Source organism: Aplidium turbinatum, chromosome 4 (genome assembly GCF_918807975.1).
Source record: "Aplidium turbinatum chromosome 4, kaAplTurb1.1, whole genome shotgun sequence".
Taxonomy (NCBI): Eukaryota; Metazoa; Chordata; class Ascidiacea; order Aplousobranchia; family Polyclinidae; genus Aplidium; species Aplidium turbinatum.
Window position 1 is genome coordinate 36,919,061 of NC_137475.1, and position 23,399 is coordinate 36,942,459.

General features: G+C 36.4%; 2 protein-coding genes across 2 annotated transcripts; both read left to right on the plus strand.

Annotated features, from left to right (window-relative positions):
• Window positions 1-855: 855 nt before the first annotated feature.
• On the plus strand, window positions 856-16,285 carry LOC145769125 (membrane progestin receptor gamma-B-like). The gene is made up of 8 exons (XM_082580718.1): window positions 856-1,095; window positions 5,018-5,149; window positions 6,279-6,424; window positions 6,943-7,119; window positions 7,495-7,657; window positions 10,092-10,264; window positions 13,892-14,015; window positions 15,030-16,285. Exons 1-8 carry the CDS (start codon window positions 917-919, stop codon window positions 15,178-15,180), a joined length of 1,245 nt encoding a protein of 414 aa, XP_082436844.1. The 5' UTR covers window positions 856-916; the 3' UTR covers window positions 15,181-16,285.
• Window positions 16,286-16,665: 380 nt separating this feature from the next.
• LOC145769126 (uncharacterized) lies at window positions 16,666-17,025 on the plus strand. The gene has a single exon (XM_082580719.1). It carries the CDS (start codon window positions 16,666-16,668, stop codon window positions 17,023-17,025), a length of 360 nt encoding a protein of 119 aa, XP_082436845.1.
• Window positions 17,026-23,399: the final 6,374 nt, after the last annotated feature.

Genomic DNA, 23,399 nt, shown 5'->3' on the forward strand with positions numbered 1-23,399 from the left:
TATATTTTTCGTCATTGTGATTTTACGAGTCTTTGAAGCCGATGGTCCATCTTTTAACCACCTCTTCAGAAATCGTTGTTTCCTCGGATTACAGTAAAAGACTATCCGAGATCAGCCAATGTTGCTTTTATCAGCAAAGATTAGAACTTTCTGTTCTATTTTGTAGATAGAGAGTGAAACATTGTTGATGGTAGGCTATGGCCTCTGATCTTCTTTTCAGAGCCAAACTTACAGAAAAAGAAAGATAAGCTACGATTTGTGCGTGGTTGAGCTCAATTTCCGAGAGAATGTGAGCCAGGAAGTCATGATGTAACGCAGCTAATGGACGAACAGATGTAACAGACTTTGAAATGTTTAACACCGATGAGTTAGTGGTTAGGCCTGCCTGGTGGTTTGTTTACCCTACTGTAGCATAATATTGATGAAAAATCATTTCATTTGATTGATTGTAAAATAAGTAAGCCTAACATTGGCTGAAGCTTGGACTGTATGATAGGATATGTTATTTTATTTTAGTCATTGTGGCAGTAGCAATTTCGTCGAGGTTTATTTGTATATCGTATGAATCGTAGGTTGTATTGTATAAGCCTATTACTTATACGATGTCAATTAAACGTAAAAGATGCACCAGTAGGTTTCATAGCTTACAGCTAGTTATGTTTTGTATTCTCCTTTAGCTATTCTCCATTAGCCTTTCATAAAACATTCTGCTTCCCTAAAAGTTCCAGTTTAGCTACGTCGCTGGGTTAATGCTTTTTTGAATGATTGCTCGGTGTAAAAAGCTTTGATGTATTGTTGTGCATTTTATTGAAACTGAAAGTTTTTATTCAGAAAAAAATCTTATGCAAATGAAAACGAGAAGACAATTTAATGCCATAATTCAGATTGGCCACATATTTTGTGCGTAATTGCTACCATGTTTGAAAAGTCCTCATACTCTAGTCTGCATGTACAAAGATTAATGGAATTTTTCACGATAAAGCACTCACTGTTCTCAAGAAAAACGGACAATCAAGAGAAAAACTTTTGTTCACTGAAAGGCAAAAGACCACATCGAAACAGTCAAGTTCGATTGCAACTAGATGCAGTTTATAAGTGAGTAAAGTCCAACAGTCATTTTGCATTTCTATCAATATAAGTAACGCCCAACACTTATTTCACTGGTCAACAAGAAATTTTTACTAGACAATCTAACAATTATTTCAAAGTAATACTGGTGCGCTGAGCTCGAATCTGAAATCAGAATTTGGTTATCACGTCAGAATTTTGTGATAACCCGCTTTTTTTCCAGCAAATAAAAAGCATTTTGTAGACTTCATTGTCTCCGTCGTTGTATTTATGACGTAACAATTTGCTTAGAAGTATGATGTAAGAATTGAAATTGTTCGAAGTAGGCCTAATGGATTGGGTGTTTCGATGTTATGACATCATCCCCTTTTTTAATCGACTGTTGTTTATATCTCTTTCAAGGTGTTATATCACCAGGGGACTGAGTCTGACATTTTGAGATTGTTGCCATGCTTGCGCTGTTGCGTGTAACAATACTTATACGCAACTAGTGCTATGCTTGGTCAAAATTAGTATTGTTTTTAGAAGCTTTTAAGTTGTAGCCTACAACGTAGCTTTCAAGTTACTGTATTTTTGTTATTAGCATAGCTGGCAACAAGTAGGCTATGAGTGCTAGACCAAGTAGCTCAAGACGAGGTTGATTGAACATCGAAACAATTTTTTGCTTCATATGCGGAAAGTATAGTTTATTTTCTGATTCTGTGAAACTGGCACCAGCAGCTTGCTTGCAAGCACTCAAGCAAGATACCCTACTTTGGGTATAAAGTTGGTGATCAAAACAAAAGCCACACTCCACAATCTGCATATTGCAATAGATGCAACACAGAGCTTCTGTTGTGGCTTGACGGTAAAAAGAGGCAATGCTTTCTGCTCCGTCAGTGGTATTTCGTGAGTAAACTACTCACCAGGAATATTTTCTTTATAGCATGACACAAATATAAGATTTTACAGCAGAAAGAAGTCTAAAGTGGAATATCCAGCTTGCCTTTCAACTGTTTACCCCTATCCATGGTTGTTTCTAAGATAGCTAATGAGCTTCTTCCATCTAGAGATGAAGTTCTTATTGATTGATAAACCGGCGGTTTTCTTACAATGCTATAGAAGTTTGGCCACCAAGAGAAAATCCTTCAATCGGGAGGAAGCGTAGGCTAGGCTACATGTCTAATTTACCCAGAAATGGTATATCTGCCTTCAAATCATATTATTGTTGGCATGATGAAAACTTTGTGACAACTATGGGTTCAGATGGAGATGGGTTTGCTTATTCGAAAGAAAACTTTGCTGCTAGCAAAACTGATGTGAAACTGTTTTTTACATTGCGTGCGAGCATGGGCGCCGATCCCTATAGGACAGCGGGGACATGTCCCCACCATCTTTTTACATGTCCCCACCATCTTTTTACATTATTCTTATAACGTAAAAGGGAAAATATTAACCGAATGTCACAATTTTATTAGTCAGACGTTTAAAATCTATTTAAAGGAGGGAATAAAACTTTTATTTCATGCGAGGAAACCTCGACCGTATAGTAGAAATGTTTTATAATGCGGTGAAACCCCGGTGCGACTCGCAAACTGTATTTGTTTTGTTACGCCAGGGCCATTAGCATACACTTGGGTTATTGGCGGCATTGTCTGTCATTCAGTGTCTGGAGTGCTTTAACAAAGCCTTGCAAGGTTGCACGATGACTGTGGCTGGCATGCTTGAAGGTGCTGAACTCCGCCATCTACGCAGTAAAGAAGAATTTAATCTTGTTTTTGTAAATGCTGAGAGAATGGAGGATTGCAACCTTGAGTCATTGAAACTGTCACGTCACAAAAATATCCCAAATCGTCTTCAGCATGGACAATTGGACATGGTCATGATCAACCTCCTCAACTTCAAACACCAGAGACGAAATATCGGTCAGAGTATTTTGCTGTCATTGAAAGCGCGCAGAAAAATCTTACTGGCTATTTCAAGTCGACCGATCTTGAGCACTACAAAATTCTACAAGAATCCCTCTTGTATTTGTTTGTTTGTCATATCAGACCATGGGCTCTATCCAAGGGGGGATGAGGGGGGTGATCACCCCCCCACTAATTGGAGTGGGGGGGGGGTGATCAATGCAAAATCACCCCCCCACTCATTTGGCTTTGAAAAGATTTTGTGATATTTTATTGATCAAATTTTGAAACAAAAATTTTCGCTGTTAGCACATTTTGAATTTTTTGTCAATGTGATATATATTTCATCTCAGCATGATTTTTTGGTTTGGCAACCCTGAACTACGAGCCAGGCGTTTACACTGTGTTTTAACTTAGTAGCCACTTTAACAAGAAAAAATTCTGCAAATGACTAGAATGACACTGCAAATGAGTGGGGGGGTGACACTACAAATGACTAGAATGACACCGCCAACCAATTAGAACATGATATAAGAGGCTACCGTCCAATTGTGACCTTTCTCGCACTCAGCCAGAGAGTTAATCTTTGTTTTGAACTTTATTTGGTAATTGCAGAAGAAAAAAGAGCAATAACAGTGGTGAGAATCGAACCCACGTCAATGAAATGACTACTTTCTAACCCTAACCCCTAAAAAGCCAACCAGCTGATAGAAAATCCAGCACTTGATTTGCTTTGTATCATCTTATTTTCGCCCTTTTTCACGTCACGGAAAACGTAGTTTATGATTGGTTCGAGTTTTCATTTTCAGTTTTCATTCGAGTTTTCAATTATTTCTTGTTAAGTGACTACTAGTTTGCTTACCCAAAAATGTCCTTCCCGAAACACACTTTGTGAAACGACTTGGAAACCTTATGCTTTGATCAGAAAGAAGCTCATGTTGCAATGGGGGGTCTGGGGGGCGCAGCCCCCCAGAAGTTGAAATGATTATGACGATTTTAGCCCACTGTCCAAAAATCACCCCCCCGAATTCTAAAAGTGGATAGAGCCCCTGTATCAGACCCCCGATCTTTTTAGCTCGTTTCGTTCGTCGCCCCTTTCTACCTATAGGCAAAATGTCCCCACCAATTTTAGAGAGCGATCGGCGCCCATGCGTGCGAGTAACTTTGGTTGAATTAAAAGTTGTAATTGACGTTTTTTTGAAAATTTTAAGCATGAGCGGTTTAGTGACATTGTTGAGAACATACTGAAAGCATTGTTTTGCCTGTTAACATTTTTGTCAATTTTTTATTATTGTTTTTGGCTCTAGAATTTTTGTTTTATACTGAAAATAACCAATAATGGTGCTTCGGGATATATATTGAAAACTTGACGGGATAAAGAAAATTTGATTCAGATCTGACATCAGCGACCTAAATCCAGTTAAAATCATCTATTTTCATGATCTGTATCAAAAATATTTTTTTTGTAGACTAGTGTTTTTATAGCCTACTAGTACTATAGGCTTATCATTATATTGGAATTAATGGAGTACAGTATTACAATCTAAGGCATGGTGGTAGCTCTCACTAAACAGCCACGTACGGTAGTCCAATAAAGAACAATCATCCAAATGCAGATATCTTAAAGGTCTTTTGTGATTTCTTAGCATTATAAAACTTGTTAAAATATATTAGGATGCTCAAACACCTTTCAAGGGAAGATAGAACATATACGAAAGTACTGTGTTGAGTGTTGTAGCTTGTAGGCTACTAGCACTATGGATCATCGAAGCAATTTTTCACCACTAAAAAGCAGGAATTGTCCCAAAACAACTAGATAGTATGCAAACGTACTATACAGACAACGACTACACGGTGTTGTCTTCACGTTTCTGAAGTTTCTAGAAAAGTCTGGACAGCTATAGTGATCCCGGTTTGAATTTATAAGTAACCTTTCCGCCCCCTGCCAACACTACTTCTATCAATCATTCACAACTTTATTTGATTAAAAGTTTAGTAGTTTTTCGAATTTTTTTTTATTTTTTCGTAAGTTTCGTAATTTTTTCGTATTTATTTTGTTTCAGCTCTAAATACGACAACTGGCTTCGTTCGTTTGGTTTGAAGCCTTGCTGGGAAATTCATAAGGATTGCCTTGAAAAGCACATTTGGCACGGTTACCGACCAAATCCTGCCTCCTTTGCTTATTGTTTGAAGAGGTTTGTGGAGATGGCTGAAAGTTGATGGCGTGAAGCGGTGGAAAGCTTCTCAGTCAGTAAAATCCATGATGTTTACATCTGCAGACGTTGAATCAAAGTAAAAATGACAAATTTTGCTGTCTGTGGTGGAACCAGTCAAAAAATAATCGCAATTTTCATATCACTTAAATGTCGCCAGACGTTGAAATAATGTCAAATTGAAAATTTTTGCTGGACGGTAGAAATACCGGACTTTACCATGGTAAAAGAAATGACCATACCAAGCAATCATGGTTTAACGCTCGGCTTTATGGCGGTTTTCAACAACCTTTTTATTGGGGCTGTCAAATTTCTGGGAGTTATTTTCTGTGGCAGGTTTACAAAATGTTTCTTGAAATCGTTTAAAAACCACATACAACCCAAAAAAACAACTATAAAGTAGATCATATTTCAAAATAAACTGGGTTGAAGTTAAATATTTAGTCAAGAAGTTAAACAGTTAGTTAAATTTTGGGTTGAAAAACTAATTGCTTTTAAATGATGTAGCCTACGTTGAATACAACCTATAAGCGTACGGTAGGCAAACAGTGACTAACGATACTCAATAACTTTTTCATGAAATCTTTTCCAAAGTGTTTCTAAATTTTTGCGATGTTGGAAAGGGTTTTGAGATTGCAGTGTAATCGATGTAGCCTACAGCCCTACAGTACACCAGTTTTTGAAATTCGATTTTCAGTTATCAAATCTTAGGCTACTTCCAACAAGTAGCATAAATAATTGTTGGTTAATTTTATGTAGTCTGCAGATTTCTCAAACAAAACGTTTGCTGTAAATTTCAAGTTCAAATTGGAAATCAATTTCAACTTGATTTTCAAATTAGTGTTCAGCAAAATTGTTCATCTAGTTTTATTTTGTCGTCTTGAAACCTTATGGTTATTTGCTTGAAGGATAAATTTTCTTCTTCTTGAAAGCCCAACTATCATCATAGCAGTGATGGTTTTCTGATGCAATCATTCAAAAAACCCAAGAATTTCTTTTTCCAAGACTACGGTGATGAATTGTCAACTGAGCTGCTTTACTTTTAGGTTTAAGTTGAAGAATGTTGCCTGAATCCTATTATTCTATACAATAATATATCGTTGACATTCAGTGCTTTCTACCCTTCAAACGAGACTTTGAATGTGTGGACTCATGTCATCCCGTTCTTTTTGATGATTTGGAGAACATACGCAGTAGCATCATCTTTAGATGAATGGAATGAAGAAATCACGTATCCATTTTGGATTCATTCTTTCGGTAAAGGGTAATAGATGAATTTGGATTTAGTTTTGTTATGCTGTGTGATGTTTAAAGGCCATAAATCTGACCAACTCGCATAGGACGAAAACGCCAACAAAGCAAAAACAGTTCTCGAATTGTAATTAGAATTATGGCGCCTCATGCAGTGGTTGTTTTGGAAGGAGATTAACATCGGTTTTGTATGTTTGAAAGATTGTTATGTTTCTCTAAGCAAAATATATGTAAGCAAAATATATTCTTAACAATGAACGGATGAGATGACATGTAAAGTTAGAAGCATTTACAAGATGAAATGTAGAAAACAATTACAACTGAGTCAAGTGACCAGAATGAAATGGAATTTTTTATTTTCTTTGCTCCGGTTACATAACGATGCAGCTGATATAAGATCCAAACTACACTTTGAATTGCAGATATATATGTGATTACAAACAGACGTTTTAAAATTTTAAGGTTTACAGTGTTCAGAAACAATTTGCCTAAAAATGGTAAGATAGCATCCTATTCTTTTCCAGGTTGCTTGTTTTCGTTTCTGTTCAGTGCAGGAGCTCATCTCTTTAACTGCTACTCTGCCACTGGTCAAGAGTTTGCTTTCTGCCTTGATTATGGAGCAATAGATGTATACGGAATGACTTCGACTATCTCTTTTCAGTACATGCTTTGTACGACTTTCTGCTTCGGGTTTCAAGGAGGTTAGTTTCTTTTTCTGCAATTCATTTACTTCCAACCAACCAAAAACAATTTTATACTCAACTTCCAAAGTAATTAAAAAAATCTTTTTGCATGGAAAATGACAAATGCTTAACTTATTTACCTTTTTTGCTTTACTACCAGTCGCCTACGTGTTTCGACGTTTACATTTTGTTGCTTCCATCATTTTCCAGACCTCTGCTATGTCGACGTGTGTTGTTTTCGCTGAGATGGCCAGAGACTAAAAACAACTAAACTGAAATTTCATAATTTATTACCTAAATTAATGCAAACTTGTTAACAATTTTATTGAATTTCAAATAAAATGGCCGTCTCGGCGGTAAAAATAATGACAAAGCCTTTTTCGTTTTTTGCAGAATGGCTTCCTGTGTCGTTTACAAACATCGTCTTGCTTTGTGGCGTAATCGCTAGCGTTATTACTTTTCACTCTCGCTATCCTTCTTGTCCATTGCGTTATGCTTGCAGATTTGCTCCATACGGCATATGCTATCTCCTTTCTGGTATTCCTTGCTTTATCAGGTAGCCTACCTAGGCTAAGTGTCAGCTTCAAGCGCCACAATCTAATTTTAGCAGCTTTCACTAAGATTGGTAATCAGACTACATTACAAAATATACTTTTAGCGAGCGGCCTAAATTACATATGATAGACCCTAACCTTTTTAAATGGTAAAACCAGTGAAAACTTTCGCATTTCCCAAGTGGACTGTGGTTTTGTAGAAACCGAAAAGGTTGCTTCAGCTTTATGGAATTTAACAACACAGCGCTAATGTGGACCAATGGCTAGGGCAGTGGTTCTTGACCTTTTTGGGGCTGTAAACTCCCAATTTCTACGACGACAGGCTTGTGGACCCCCAATATATACAAAATATATTGATACATTTTTTTATGCAAGAGATAAATAAAACAAACCTGAACTTTTAAAGGTCGGTTACTTTTACAAGCACATAGGTTAAACACTTCTAAACAAAAAACTGTTTCTGCTGTAGAGTTCATTTAGCGTTTCATCTCAATTCTCAACAACTAGCTACAAAATCAACCATATTTAATCGTTTTTGCTCAATCTTAGTGGGATTTTATTTGGTATAGCCTAGTTATGTGATGTCTACCTACGCCGATAATAATCCCGATTCGCATAAATACGTTGTAGGAAACGGAATTATAGCATGCAATACTGCTTTTGCAAGGTTTGAATAATCCACTAACTACTTTGTCCAAAACTATAACAATGTCATCACTTTGAACATAATGTGTGCAGCAGAGTTTAATTACAGTTCTATGAGTTCTTCAGCCAACATTTCCGCATCCTCCACTTTGGCTATAAACGGCTGTTGTATCCAAGATGGGTAAGAATTTGGTTCACCAAATTACAGAAATATATTATTTTCAAGTTGACTTAGGTGTTCAGATACATCCGTAATGAAATCTTGTGCCGGATTTTTCCATTGTAAACCCTTTCATTTACAAAAGGAAAATTAGCCATGTTATCTTTGAGACAGGTAAAACCAAGCAACCACACTCCATTTAACATCATAGGCTACATTAGAGTGAACATAAACTATAAACTACGAACGTTTTCGGCCATACTCAAGTTAGCCCTTCTCAAGTAACGAAAATAACTGATTTTGCGGATTGCAGGATGTTACAAGCCTCGCCTCAATACGCAGTTGTTTGCCGCAGGCGCTTCCTATCTCCTAAACGTTTTTTTCTTAATTCGTTTTATGATGCGCTTTTTGCCTCGCGTAATTAACCGCCATATGATGTGCCTTTCTCCTCTGCTTTGCAGTTTCATTCTTGTGCATTTCGGTTTTCAATTCATTGTGTAGATCACTTATTTATTTTAAATGTAGATGTAAAATCAGTTACTTTCGTCACTTGAGAAGGACTAACTTGAGTATGGCCGAAAACGTTTGTAGTTTATGTTCACTTTAATGTATGATGTTAAATGCCGTGTGGTAGCTTGGTTTTATCTGTCTATGGTTGAAGAAAGTCACCTCTCTACCAAAATTGTATTATCTTTGAGAATACGCCCTTTCCACAATGACAGCTTTTCTTTAAAAGCCTGAACGTTTTCACGACTAAAATTTACTTTGACATTCTCTCCTTGAAGTGATGCATTTATTGAAAACTTTCTATGTATTTTTTTAAGTGGTAGGATAACTTTAACTTTAAACCAAGCCTTCTATCCTTTTAAAAGTAAGTCTTCAAGCCTTCTACCAAGCCTTCAAGCTTTCTACCCTTTTAAAAGTACAAAGTGACATAGCCTATGGCCTACATACTAAGGGTGCATCTTGATAAAAAAAAAAACTTATTGTGCCCAAAATGTTTAGAAAGTTTAGCCTACCAAGACAACATTTTGTCAAACTTTTTTCTGGGGCAAGCTGGCTCCCCATACCCTCTATCCTACTTTACTTTTTCTGACATTAAGCTTTGCATTGTCCATTTATCTTATAAATTTGGCTTGGTTAAAACTTTGGTCCTTTTTTGGTTAAAACTTTGGTCCTTTTGGACACTGTGACACAACACTAGAACACTGGGCAATTGCAAGACGTCAACATTTCGCAGTTTGACAAAAAAAATTGCAAACAACAACTAAGACATTAAAAAGTATGCGTTGACGCTATGCGCTAAAAAAACCGCGAAAACTTTACGGCGCAGCCTCAAGCGCAAACTATCCAAAAAAATGTGGCCGCAAGCGTTAGCGCAAACAAAAAGTCTACGCCGCAAGTATGCGGCGTAGAATTTGCGGCGCATACGTAGGCTACATCTCTGGTTTCTGGGAAAGCCTGTAAAGACACGCTTGAAGGTGGACACAGTGATTAGCTTTCTAGTTTTCATGCCCATTTCTAAATCTTTACAAACTGGACGTGGGCCTAAATAGCACAAAAAACAATCAAGAACGTTTTTTTTTTGATAAACTACAGGACAAATTTAAAATGGACATAATTTTTTTCAGGTACATGAATGCGGAACTACCTCAAGTTCTCAAAGCCTACAATTACACTGCATTAGACCACCATCTCTGTCATTTAGAAAGTGATTTTGCTTCAAACTATATTTTTCATCTTGCTTTGTATTTTTTGGGAGTGATGGCTATTGCCACTCGTTTTCCAGAGTGCTTTTATCCAGGTAACACCACAATGCCAGACATAGCCGTACGAGCCAGGGGGGCAGCCGCCCCCCCTGTTGTTTCAAAACGTCGCGAATTCGGGCAAAATCTTGAAATTATTAGGGCAAAAATTGCTATATAAAGCGTTACAAAATTGCATAAATTAAGAAAAACTATAAATTAATATATTTTACCTATCAAACTAAGTACAGCCTCTTATTTGCACAAGAAATGTGCCGCAAAATTTTCATTTGGCTCACCCATATTGATATATTGTATTGCATGGTGATCAAACTGCAGTACGAAATGCATTTAACCAACTGCATCATGCCAATTTGGGCAGCCACCAAAATATGTCTCTAATACTTTTGTGAAACTGCCCAAATCAAAACGCAAAATTTGCTATATAGCTAATTTTATTAATTTTCACAAATGCATCGTGTTGATTTGGGCAGCTGAAAACATGAAATTATTTGATGAAACTGATTAGTCTGTTTATGCAACTGCCCAAATTAGCGTGAGGCAGTTTCCCCAAAATGAACAAATTCATTAATTTTCCCATTTACATAACTAGGCGATATCGTTTAGATTTGGGCAACAAAAAAATATGAAATTGCAGTATCTGATCATAGTCTATTTATAAAACTGGCCAAATTGGCATGATGCAGTTGCCTCGGCATCAACATTTACAAAGTCTTTAATTTTTTTCATGATATCTATAAATGCATCATCTTGATTTGGGGCAACTACAAAATATGAATTTGTATAAATCTGGTAAATACTTTTATAAAACAATTCGGGTGGGGAGGTCACAGTACTTTTTCAACCATAAACGAACATAGCTAAGCAACACCACAACATTTAACAAAAACATGTTATACCTGTTAAAAGTAATGTTAAGGTGTTGCTTAGCTTTGTTTGGTTACTTTTATAAAAGGTTCTGCTACTATTCGGCGAGTTCCCTATTCGGCGAGAGCCTTTTTCGGCGAGTTTCCTATTCGGCGATTTTTTGAAAATATAACGACGCCTTCTGCAAATCCGATGATTGAATATTATTCAATATTCAGACATTGAATCAATGTAAATACGTACTGCTAGGCTGATTGGGTTTTTTGAATCCTACATCAACGTCTGTATGCAAACTTAGAATATATCAAGCTTAGTTATTTTTGTCATCAAATTACTTAGCCTAACTATATTTTTAGAAGTAGTGGTCACAGCGGTAAACCATAATCTCTTCGTGGGAAAATTGTAACATAAGATTCCCAAATCCGTTCGTCTGTATATAATGACCGAAGAAACACACACTTGAACTTCTTTTCAAACAGTGTATTTCTGTAAAATTAGCCCGAGGCTATCGAAAACGAGGGGGGTGCAACGCCGTACACCACTGAAAACTGTCACTACAGAACAGATTACTTGGATAAAAGACGGAACCTTTGTCCAGCTAGCAAGCACTAAGCCAACAGTTAAATGTGCGGCCAACTTTCAAACAATCATTTTACGAATGACCAGAATAGATAGCAATATCTCAAACTCACATATGCAGTATTGTGACGCAATAATGAAAGACAATTATGAAGTCATTCAAACAGGTGTTTAAAGCTGATGTAATATTTCCTGTTTAAACAGGTTTCAAACTGAAACAGGCCCAAACAAGTCCAAACAGGTTTGACACAAGTCTATGAACAATAGTGCAATTTTGGCACATTTTCTAGCAACTTCCATGACGTAATATTCAGTAGACTTGAACAGTTTTTATATGACGTTTGAATAGGTGAACCATTGTCTGGAACAAGCCAGACCTTTTTATTTTTGTACTAAAATTCGTATCATCAAAACTACTTTAATTGATTGAACAAAGTTTATTAGAACAGAAGTAGTATGTCTGTGTTTTATTACATTTAATTATAATTTCTCTATTGTTATGTACTTTTTTCTGAATCTGCATGGTCCCCCTGAGCCGGTTTCCTGCAATGTTTATTTTTGAGTCTTTTGTGACATCACAACTGAATATTTAAGTGGCGTTGTTTATTATTTGTGGTGTGTAAAACAATATTTGTTACTCCTACTTACCATGCCAAAGTGCAGAAGCATCGAGCAATGCACAAGCAAGGTATCTTCAAAGATGAATTCAGTTGTTCTATCTTGATTACTTTGGTAAGAAATTCTAGCTAGCTGGTGATCAGTGGCGTACTGGCGTAGCCAGGGGGGTGGGTGGGTATTGCAAAGAGCGAGTTTTGCCATTACCAAACATTCAAACATCTCAGCCAGGAATTAACAACAAGAAAACATAGAAAATTGTAGCTTTATTTCCGAAAAATGCCGAAGAAAACATGATCTTATCCTTTTGCTATGCCACCGCACAGTACCATTATACAGGAATATTCATAACCACATTTTTGTTGAAAATGCTCTCAGAATGCACCAAATTCAAAGTAATTTTTCAAAATTTTCTGGGGGAGGCCCCCCAGACCCCCCCGCTGCTGGATGTAGCCATAACCGAAACACGCCGTCAAAACCCCCTTTTCAAAATTACTTGCTACGCCACTGCTAGTGATCTTGTTATGTTAGTTTTTCACTGTTATCATGCACCGCATACATTATATTTGGGCAATTTCTATAAAAGCGTGCACATTTGGGCAAATTTACGTTCTGCCCCCCCAAAATGGTTTGGTCTCGTACGGCTATGGTGCCAGATACATGAACAATAGTTTTATATTTCAAGCAACAAAAGTTGATGAAAAGTAAGGTTTATCATAAAACCAAGATAAGTTACCCTATAATCAATAAAAAAAGCAATTTAAAATGAAATCAAATTCTTCAGGAAGAGTTTAATTACCAGCAAAAACTTACATCAAAACAAGAATTGTGAAATAAACAATATCACACCAAATCAGAAAAATCAATTTATGGATATATAGAGCTTTCGCCACACAAGGGTGGCTTCTTCAGTATAGTCTTATTCAATCTATTTGAATACGACTATACTGTAGAAGCCACACTTGTGTGGCAAAGGTTCTATATATTATTAAATTGATTTTTCTGGTTTACTGTGATATTGTTTATTGTATTTCAAATGTTTTGTCACACTGCGCATTCTATTGGATCATGAGTTGAATCATAAGAAAGTTTAATGAAAAGTTTGGTAACGAAGTTTTGTTTTTGAAAAGAATTGTATGTCCAAACAGAATAATATATTTTTAAACATACCTGAGCCCCAACTTTTGGTAGGTTACTTAGCCTAATCTTGTTCGGAATGTAGCGAAATGCTCCTATAGTTTAAACGCTACAAGGCGTTTTAACTTTGTAATGCGTTTTGAGTTTACAACGAAACTAAATTGTCTTAATTTCTAAACAAGTTTCTTCTTCAGTCAAGCTATTTTGACAGACAGCAATTATTCGTCGAAAAGAAACAATTTGGTTGAGTACTATATTTCAAAATTTTCCGAAATTCAGTAGGCTAGCAGATGATTTAAATTATGTCATCATATAAATTTAAGTTGGTCTGTTTGCACTGTCTAAGATAGTCAGGCAGATCTCCTCCATCAGTTTACTACTAGAGAACTTCAAAGACATATAAATTTAGCTTTAAATGTTATTGTTGTTGTTAAAATTGTATTTGCTAACATCATTGCTTTTTGCAGGAAGATTTGATATTGTTGGCCATTCCCACCAGTGGTTTCATTTATTTATGGCGTTTGGCATGTACATACACAATATCATGGTGGAAAATGCAATGAAAGAATCTATTAAACTTCAAAATTTAGGGTTAGTGCTTAGCTAAATCTAGGTTACAAGCTATTAAATTTTGTGTATGCTAATAGTGTTTAATTGTCCTTGAATATTGTAGCGATAGGCCTATTTTACAAAGGCATCATAAAAAACTTTTAAATTTTTTTATAGCAGAAGCTTATTATGAAGCATTCGTACAGAAGATGCTACCTGATGATGCAATTTGCTCATGATTTACCACTTGCACAGACCTACTCTGGCCGAAGCTTAATCTTAATAAATCATAAAGTTTAGCACAGAGGCAACTGTTATCGAAGAAACTGCAAGATCAAACAGCGTTGGTCCGGCTATCGAGATGTGCAATTGAGCAACCCTTTTCTAGAACTTTATTCTTCACTCAGCGACACCCAGTGGATGGAATAATTCACAGACAAAAATACTTCAAAAATCGGAAACTCCACTACGCCAATTCGAGGGCGTCAATGTCTGTAACCGGCCTGCGTCAGTGGTTAAAAGCCTCTATAACAAATGCAGTATGTGTAAAACTGCTAGGAATAACCTCTCAGAGGCTTTCTCACTCCGAGGATAAAGATTTAAAACCAACCAACAAAATGGTTCTTTCATCGTTGTTAATCTAGATACGCATCTTCCTAGGAAGCATATGTAGGCTATAACGACTCTCCAAGACTTCATTTTAAAGCTATCCAGCGTATATTTTTGAGATTGTAATGAAAACGTTTATTCTCGAGTCGTAGTCGGACTGAGAAAGCTTGCTTGGAAGGCGGCAAGCTTGCATATTTATACAGACTTTGAACCATTGACGCAAGTCTTGTCACTGAGATTGATGGCAAGGTAGAAAACCATTTGCTTTGAAAAACTTTGCTTTTCTTTTTACCTTCATTGTAATACGGACGAGAAAACTGATATTTAATGACAAAAATTGACTTCTGATGCCAGGACAGAATGCATTTAGAGAAAAGATGATAAAATTGGCAATGTTGAAATTTTGCTGATAACAATGCATTTGGAGTACACATTTTTTTGTTTCAGGTTGTATGATGAATCGTTCTTGAATATTTCGTTTTCAACGACCTTTGTTCCAGCAATTACCTTTGTTGTTGCAGTGCAAGGTATTGCTTGCTATATGGCCGGAGAAGTTGGCTCATTAATAGAAATCGAACGTCAAAAAATACACGATTGAGATTTAATTTTTCATGTTCTCTTCCTCCCAAACTTTTGTAAAAATATTTCAATAATCCTAACTGAAGCAGAATGTGTTTTTCGACAGTCGAGTGTAGCGAGAATTTACAGCAACAGACACGTGATTTGTATTGCGCCAACCGATAAGTTACCTTAAAACTTGCACAGGCTATAAGATATTTAAAGTGTTACTTTTTGTCAAAAAATATCAAACTGAATCGATTACCCTCTTTCCCCGTGTTACAAAATTTTGCCCACGTCAACGTCCCAAGCTCAATTCTGAGGACCGTAACGCAACCTACAGCACGTATTTTCATAAACTTTGTGTTGTTTTCTTTTAATTTTAGCTAGTTTACCTGAAAATAACGTAAGCTAGTTTACCTGAAATAAATTGAATGATTGCTGGAACCTTTATCCTTGGACTGAAAAACACTCTTCTGAATTTTAGTAGCCTACGGTACTTACTGTTTCGCGGAGAGACTGTGTAAAAAGTCACCTGCTTTCTTAAGTTGCTTTTGCAAAAATTGAAAAGAAAAAATGTAAAAAAACATTAAAATACTAGATGCAATCCTCTCAGTATAGGCCTACTGTGCTGCAAACAAGCAAAATCTCGTTTTGCTAAATGCTCACCCGCTGTAAAAAACATTGTAGCCTATTCCGCTCTTGTTGTATGTCGTTTTACGGATCCCAGTTGTGGAACAAGTTTAGATCTTCTAGTATAAAACGATTACGTGTTGCTTACAATGATTCTTTCAGAATATTGCACAATTTGCCTGGTTATGTGAGTGCCCGTGAATCAAGTAATGAATAATTATATAACAACGTTTGATGCTTTATTGAGGAAAGGATGTTATGTTTATCAACCGTTGCATACACTCCTCAAATCGCTTTATGAGACTTGATGTCATCTGATTGTTGTTATTGTTTTGAATACTTTCAACTCTTTCAACGCTCATTGTAGGCCTATGTAAATTTGTAACAGTAGATATTTAGAGATCTCTTAAACTGACGACATCCAAAGTGGCTCTTTGCGATTTTTTTGCATTTGCAGTTTGTGTATTATTTCGTTGTTTTGTTTTGGATATGGACAGCTTTGCCTGGCGCAAATAAATAATAATAATAAAAAATTAAAAATCAGTTTTTAAAGTAGGCTATGCCAATTTTATAAAGGAAAAGAAACGGCAGTTTTAGACACTGCAGATTATTTTTTAAAATTAGACAAAATTGTGAGCGATGAAACTAAATTTGCTATAATTATTGAAAGTTCTAAAGTCCATTTAATTATTTCGAAAGAAAGATCCATCGAGTTTTATGTTAAAAGATATCTCAAGGAATTTGGAAAAGAAGTAACTCAAAAACTGTCTCTCTCGGGCAACAGCCCAGATAAGCTGTGTGGTTTGATAAAAGTACATAAAAAAGACAATCCAGCAGCCCTGTTGTGTCCATGATTTTGACTTCGGAATATGCATTGGCTAAATTCTTAGAAATGCTTAAAGCCCTGGACGAAGAAGGAATAGACATCATATGGAAGCTGTTAGACAGAATATATGAAAGTGGTGTGATTCCTGAGGACATGTTGAAATCAATATTCATTGCACTACCCAAAGTTCCAGGAACACTTGATTGTGACAAACATTGCACTATTAGTCTGATCTCACACACTGTGAAATTGCTGCTAAAGATCATCCTCCAACGCTTAAGAAGGCAATTGCTTCCAGAAATAGGAGGCAATCAATTTGGCTTCATGAAAGACAGGGGAACAACCAACGCAATCTTTACGATGAGAATGCTTGGTGAAAGAGCAATCGAAGTCCAACAAGACCTATATCTATATAAGCATTTGTAGATTTTAAAAAAGCCTTCGATAAAGTTCGTCACGAACAGCTTTTTGAGATGCTGAACAAGATTAACGTTGATCACAAGGACCTGCGCGTAATTAAGAATGTGTATTACCAACAAGCTGCAGTTCGCCTACCGGAAGGTCTGTCTACATATTTTGAAATTCAACGTGGGGTCAGACAAGGCTGTGTGATGTCACCAGATCTGTTTAACTTGTATAGTGAAATAATTCTCAGAGAAATAGAAGGTATTGATGAGGGAGTTTTAGTGAACGGCATCTCATTAAACAATATTCGCTATGCTGATGACACTGTGCTCATAGCGACATCCCCGGACGGTTTACAAACACTAATTAACAAAACTTCAGACATCAGTGCAAAATATGGAATTGAAATTAATGACAAAAAAACAAAATGCATGACTATCTCCAAACAAAGTCCTGAACCCCACTTTGTACTTCACCAGGGAGGCAACACAATTGAACAAGTGTCTTCTTTCAACTATCTTGGTTCTCTCTTGACAGCGGACGCACGATGTAAGAGAGAGATACGAAGAAGAATAGGCCTAGCTAAAGACACTTTTAATAGACTACGACCTATTCTATTGGATCGCAAACTTTCTATTCTTCTGAAGGTGCGACTTCTCAAAGTGTTAGTGTGGTCTGTTCTCCAGTATGGTTGTGAAACATGGACCTTCAACACAGAAACTAGGCGTAACATTGAAGCAGCTGAAATGTGGTTTTACAGGAGAATGCTCAGGATTTCATATACTGATCATATCACAAATGCAGAAGTTTTAAACCAGGTACATCAAGACAAGGAACTATTGAACAACATAGCTCAAAGGCAACTCAAATTTCTCGGTCACATTATCAGAAAAGAAGATTTCGAAAATCTCTGTCTAAGCGGCCGCCTTCTCGGGAAACGTGCTCGTGGCAGACAACGAACAACATTTATATCCAATTTCAATACATCAATCAGCCAACCAAGAACACTTTGGGACATTGCGCGACAAAGGGAACACTGGAAAAATTTACGAACTTAGCATCTAGTTCATCAAAGGCCGCATCGGCAATGATACTGTTGATGATGAAATTCTTAGACGCTATTATTATTAAACCTTATAGGCTACATGCCATAAAAATACATGCTCGACTCAACCAACCATTTTCTGGACAAGCTGAAAGATTTTCAACGTGCTCTTAATCAAGCAATGATCTTTTTTGATTTACAATTACTATTCACTAACGTCGACATAAAAGAAGCCATCAACATCATTGCGGATGAGGCTACATAATTGCAGAAGACCAGCCAAATTACCCACTCATTAAAAAAGACATGTTTATCAAATTGATGCATTTAGCCACAGAGGATAGGCTATGTCTCTATACAAAGATGAATTGTACAAGCAAATCGACGGAGTGACTATGAGTTCGTCTCTGGGCCCAACCCTCGCCAATTTTTTCTAAGCGCACCTTGAAAACAAGATTTCTTCGGAAACCAGGCTACTTGCCAATTCTTTCGCAAGGTTTACTTACGTTATATTGACGACATTTTGGCTATATTTGATAACGATAAATCGTGTTCACAGTTTCTCAAATAATCCATGCGCAATTAAATGCGCAACATCGTAAATTTCACCGTAAAAAAGCCACCGAGACTATAGCCTACCTTTTTGAATGTAAAAATTAGGATAAATGGTAATGGATTAGATGCTTGAGTCTGAAATAAACCTATCCTACAAATAGGCCAACTAATCTTCTGAATTTCAGCGCTGTTTGCCCGTCAAACTACAAATCTGCTTTAATCAAGTGCCTTATCTCGCGAGCTCGAGACATTTGCTCGAACAATGACTGTTTCAATAATGAAATCAATAAATTACGTTCATACTTTGGTGCTAATCATTATCTGACTTGGTTTTTCAATAAAATTCTTGGAGGGTTTTTGAATTCGGTTTCCATAACGTCTCCAGCTGAGGACTGAGGAGCCTGATATCAGAAACTTTCTAACAATCCCTTTTATTGGCAGGAAATCAAAACGTTTTGCCACAAGTTTGTCTAAATTTATTGTCTTGAAATTTAACGTTAAGATTTTTCCGTCTGTAAAACATTTAAAGCTGGTTCGGTTACTATTTTCAGTTGAAGTCTAAAACTCCTTTCCGCTTATGTTCAAACGTGGTGTATAAGTTCACTTGCTCGCATGATGCAAGTTCTAGGCTACAATCTACAACTAGCCTACATTGGTATGACCACGCGACTTTTGGCGACGGGAGTGGGGGAGCATTTGAATTCAGCTAATTTTAATAAAAAAACTGGAATTAAAGATCATATTAAAAACTGCTAATCGTGTTCAAACAATGAATAAACCCTCATTGGAGTCCTTCGAAATTGTTTGTCCGAGTCGGACACCAAGATTCACGAGGCATTGATCATTGTAGCGGACTTCGAGCAGTCCAAAGCATCCTCCCATAGGCCTACTTAGCCGTAAACTATTGCAGCAACATTCCGAGCACATCGGTGGTAGGGATGATCCGAGAATGATGTCTGGATGTCTACTGAGTTTATTGCAGAAAGCTGGCGATGACTGTCATTTTTGCATTAATTCAACGTTAGCTAACGTTGGATCGGTGTGGAAGTGGCGAGTTTAGCTGACAGGGGTCTAAAATTATCGCTTTATCAACGCAACTTTTATCAACGCAACTTTTATCAAAGCACGCTTGATATCTTTAAGACATAACTTCCCTGGGTATAATTGAATTTCTGCAAGATGATGATGTTGTTTTTTGCTAGTTTGATTTATTTGTTTTTTGTCATTGTTTCATGTCGTCAAGTTATAGCCTATCTATTTTGTGAGTCGTGCAAGGCCTGGTGCGGTGCGCTTGAAATGGCTTTGCCCGTGGTAGGATTTCTTTGTGGGGTTTTCTTTGCCTGCCTTGCTCTTTGCTATGAGCTAAACGCATCAAGACGTGTTCCCCTTACGACCATCAGCACTCTTGATAACGCACCATGGCCGATCTTCATAGCAACTGTCCATACAAATCTTCAATATATCAGCTAAAGTTATGTAGGCTAATAAAGTTATAGCCTATTGTTCCAGACAATTGTTCACCTAATCAAACGTCATATAAAAACCGTTCAGGTCTACTGAATCTTAGCGTATTACGTCATGGAATTTTTCCTAAAAATGAGCCAAAATTGCACCATCGTTCGTAAGACTTGTGTCAAACCTGTTTAAACATGAAACATGGCATCACCACCTTTGAACACCTGTTTGAATTGCGTGACAATGTCTTTCACTATTGCGTCACAGTACTGCGAACGTGAGTTTGAGATATTGCTATCTATTCTGGTCATTCGTGAAATGGTTGCTTGAGAGTTAGTCGCACATTTAACTGTTTGCTTAGTGCTTGCTAGCTGGACAAAAATTCCGTCTTTATCTAAGTAGTTTGTATTGTAGTGACAGTTTTTAGAGGCGTACGGCCAGTGCTGTGTTAAGCCCTTGGTGGGCCCCGGGGCCAAAGTAATTTTGGGCCCCTTATCGGCAAGCAGACTTATGATAATATAGTGTGTATGTTAACTGCACTGATATGGAAAGGTGGTTCACTTCACTAGACTTTCTCACCAGTTGAGAAAACAATACAAATGTAAATAAGAGCAAACACAGGTCTATCAAGTCATAGCTACACCTTCGCTTGCAATGAAAGCCAAAAGTGTTAACGATTTCTAAACATACTGGCAACGGTCATGAAGCGTAGGGGTCATTCAACCCAGATCTTACATCACACAGTAGAAGTTAGCATAAAAATTTGGTATGCTTATCACATTGAGTTCATACAATTTTTTACATCGAACAAGAATTGACAAAATTATGAGAATTTTAAATTGGTTAGTTACATTTGAAAGCAATTTTTTCCAAAAACTACAATTGGCATTTGAAATTTCACTAACCTATTATTTTTAAATGTATAGCCATAACATAGCAAAACAGTTTAGAAGTGCAAAAAAAAAGTGAATTCACAAATGCTTTAACAAACAACATTTTAACACTTTCACCAAATGGTAATTATGTTTTGCCTTATAGGATCGCCGGGATGGAGGCTGACTTGGTGACCTCATAAGGTCTTTCCCTTCCTTCCTCTCTCACTTTTATGTAATGTACCAGTGCATTTGATGTAATATTTTGTGAAAAAACATAAACCAGTGATTGATTGATTAAACCACTCACCATTACAATACTTTCAAAAAGCTACCCAAGTACCCATTCAAAATGCTAACATGAAAACTCAAATGTGCATAATCAGGAACTTTAGTACGATAAAAACAGTGTTACCAATCTAGTGATATACTTTCAATTCACAACAGAATAGTGCTAATTTATAACAGCACAGAATGGCGTACATGGTTTATTAACTAGGCCTACTCTCACAAGATACACTATTATTAGAAACCTGTTGTTAATCATGCTATATTTCACTAAAACATTTTTTTTATTAATTGCTTTATTTTTGGAACATTGTGGTTGTTGAATTCAAGAAGCACAATTATTATGAGCAGCAGTTGCTGTAATCTAACTGTTGCATTAACTTTGCTACATGTATATAATTATTTTTTTCATATGCAAACACCATTGGTCATGCTAAAAACAGCTGTTAAGTGTTATTGGAATGGTGCATGGGCATGAATGCTGACTTATGTAGATGAACTTTATTTATGTAAATGAACTTAACTTTATCACATGTTGCAACTACTTCACAGGAATCACAGCATACATAAGCACATTACTATGAACTTTAACAAAACGGAGCAATATTTACAGTGCAACACTATAGTTAATAGGTTTCTAGGTAAGGTCTAACAGCTTCATTACTCACTGACAACTTTGTAGTACTCAGAAAGCCTTCATAGGTTACTGGTGCTTAATGAAATGTTGTAATGCTTACTGCACAAAAACTACTACCTAGTTAAACTTTTATAACTTCATAAACAACCATCAACCCAGCAGTGTACAGAACACAGCAGAAACATAACTTATAGTAAACACAGGTCTATCAAGTTATAGCTTCATCTTTGCTTGGAATGAAAGAAATGAAATATAAAGCAGCAACGATTTGAAATCACAAACAAAATCCTGGCAACTGTCATAAAATACTTATTATACTGGTATCTAAATGTATGCTGGTTACACTTGCTGATAGCTACCTCTGTAAAGTCAGGAATATTTACAATTACGGGATTGTAAATGCTAATAATGAAATGCTAATTAATCTATGAGAAATGCTATTTTGTTTACTGTTTACAATTTTTTAGCAGTAAACAAAATATGACTGTAGAAATGAAATAGGCTACAAATAAGACAAACATTTTTATGGCCTACATCTAAAGGCAAGTGAATTGATTATTACACTACTCAATGTCCGCTGTCCGCTTATTACTTGCTGACCTTTGAGGTCAATTTTTGAATTGTTTGCCTTACTTTTGGTGATCGTTCTTCAGCTTGTGGCCTGCTGGTCACTTTATCTGGTTCTTACCATGTGCAATTAAAGACATGGGTAAAGATCGCATTAAATGCTTCATGGTTTCTGGTACATTCAAGGTTTAACATTTGGCTCAACATAACTTTTGAAAAAAAAACTATGCAAAGAGCTTTGAGAAAAACATTCCCTTGTTTGGAACATCTGCAAAACTTTTGCAGCACGTCTGCACCATTGGTAATCATAGTAAACGAATGTACTTCAATTGGCAATAATGGCAAAGCAAAGTTTGCTTGGTTCTGACAAACCTCCATGGTCAGCCATTTCAAAGAATTTCTCTTTGAGAGTTTTGTTTATAAATCTGAAGTGTTCAAAGCAAGAATGTCGCTAGTTCAAACAAGACATCTTCTTTATGAAATGCTGAATGAAATCTTGGTACATAGCAAGGTTACACCATTCTAGAACTAGACTACCAGTTGTAAACCAGTAACATTCATTTTGAAGTTAAGGTTAAGAAAACAAAACACCCTGTAAAACCAAAACGTTAAGCTAAAAGTGCAACAGCCTTAATGCAGCTTATGACACTTCAAAAAAGACTTTTACCTTGCAAGTTATACCAGTAGATGTAGAAAAATACTTTATTGTTAAAAGGGATATCAATAGACGAACCAAACTTTCAGCTAGTCCAGTATTACAAAAAGTATTTTATGTGTCTTGTTTAGTTATTGGCAGACTTCAAAATCAATCGTACCTCATTCTTAAAGTTTATGCTAAAGAGAAGCTAACCTACAAAACATGAACGCTTTCACCTCATGCTAAAGAAAGGTTTCAATCTATGCTTTTGCAAAATTTAGACAAGGCATTGCAATAAAGTTATGCAAATGTCTTATATAATTTGCTCATTTATGACAA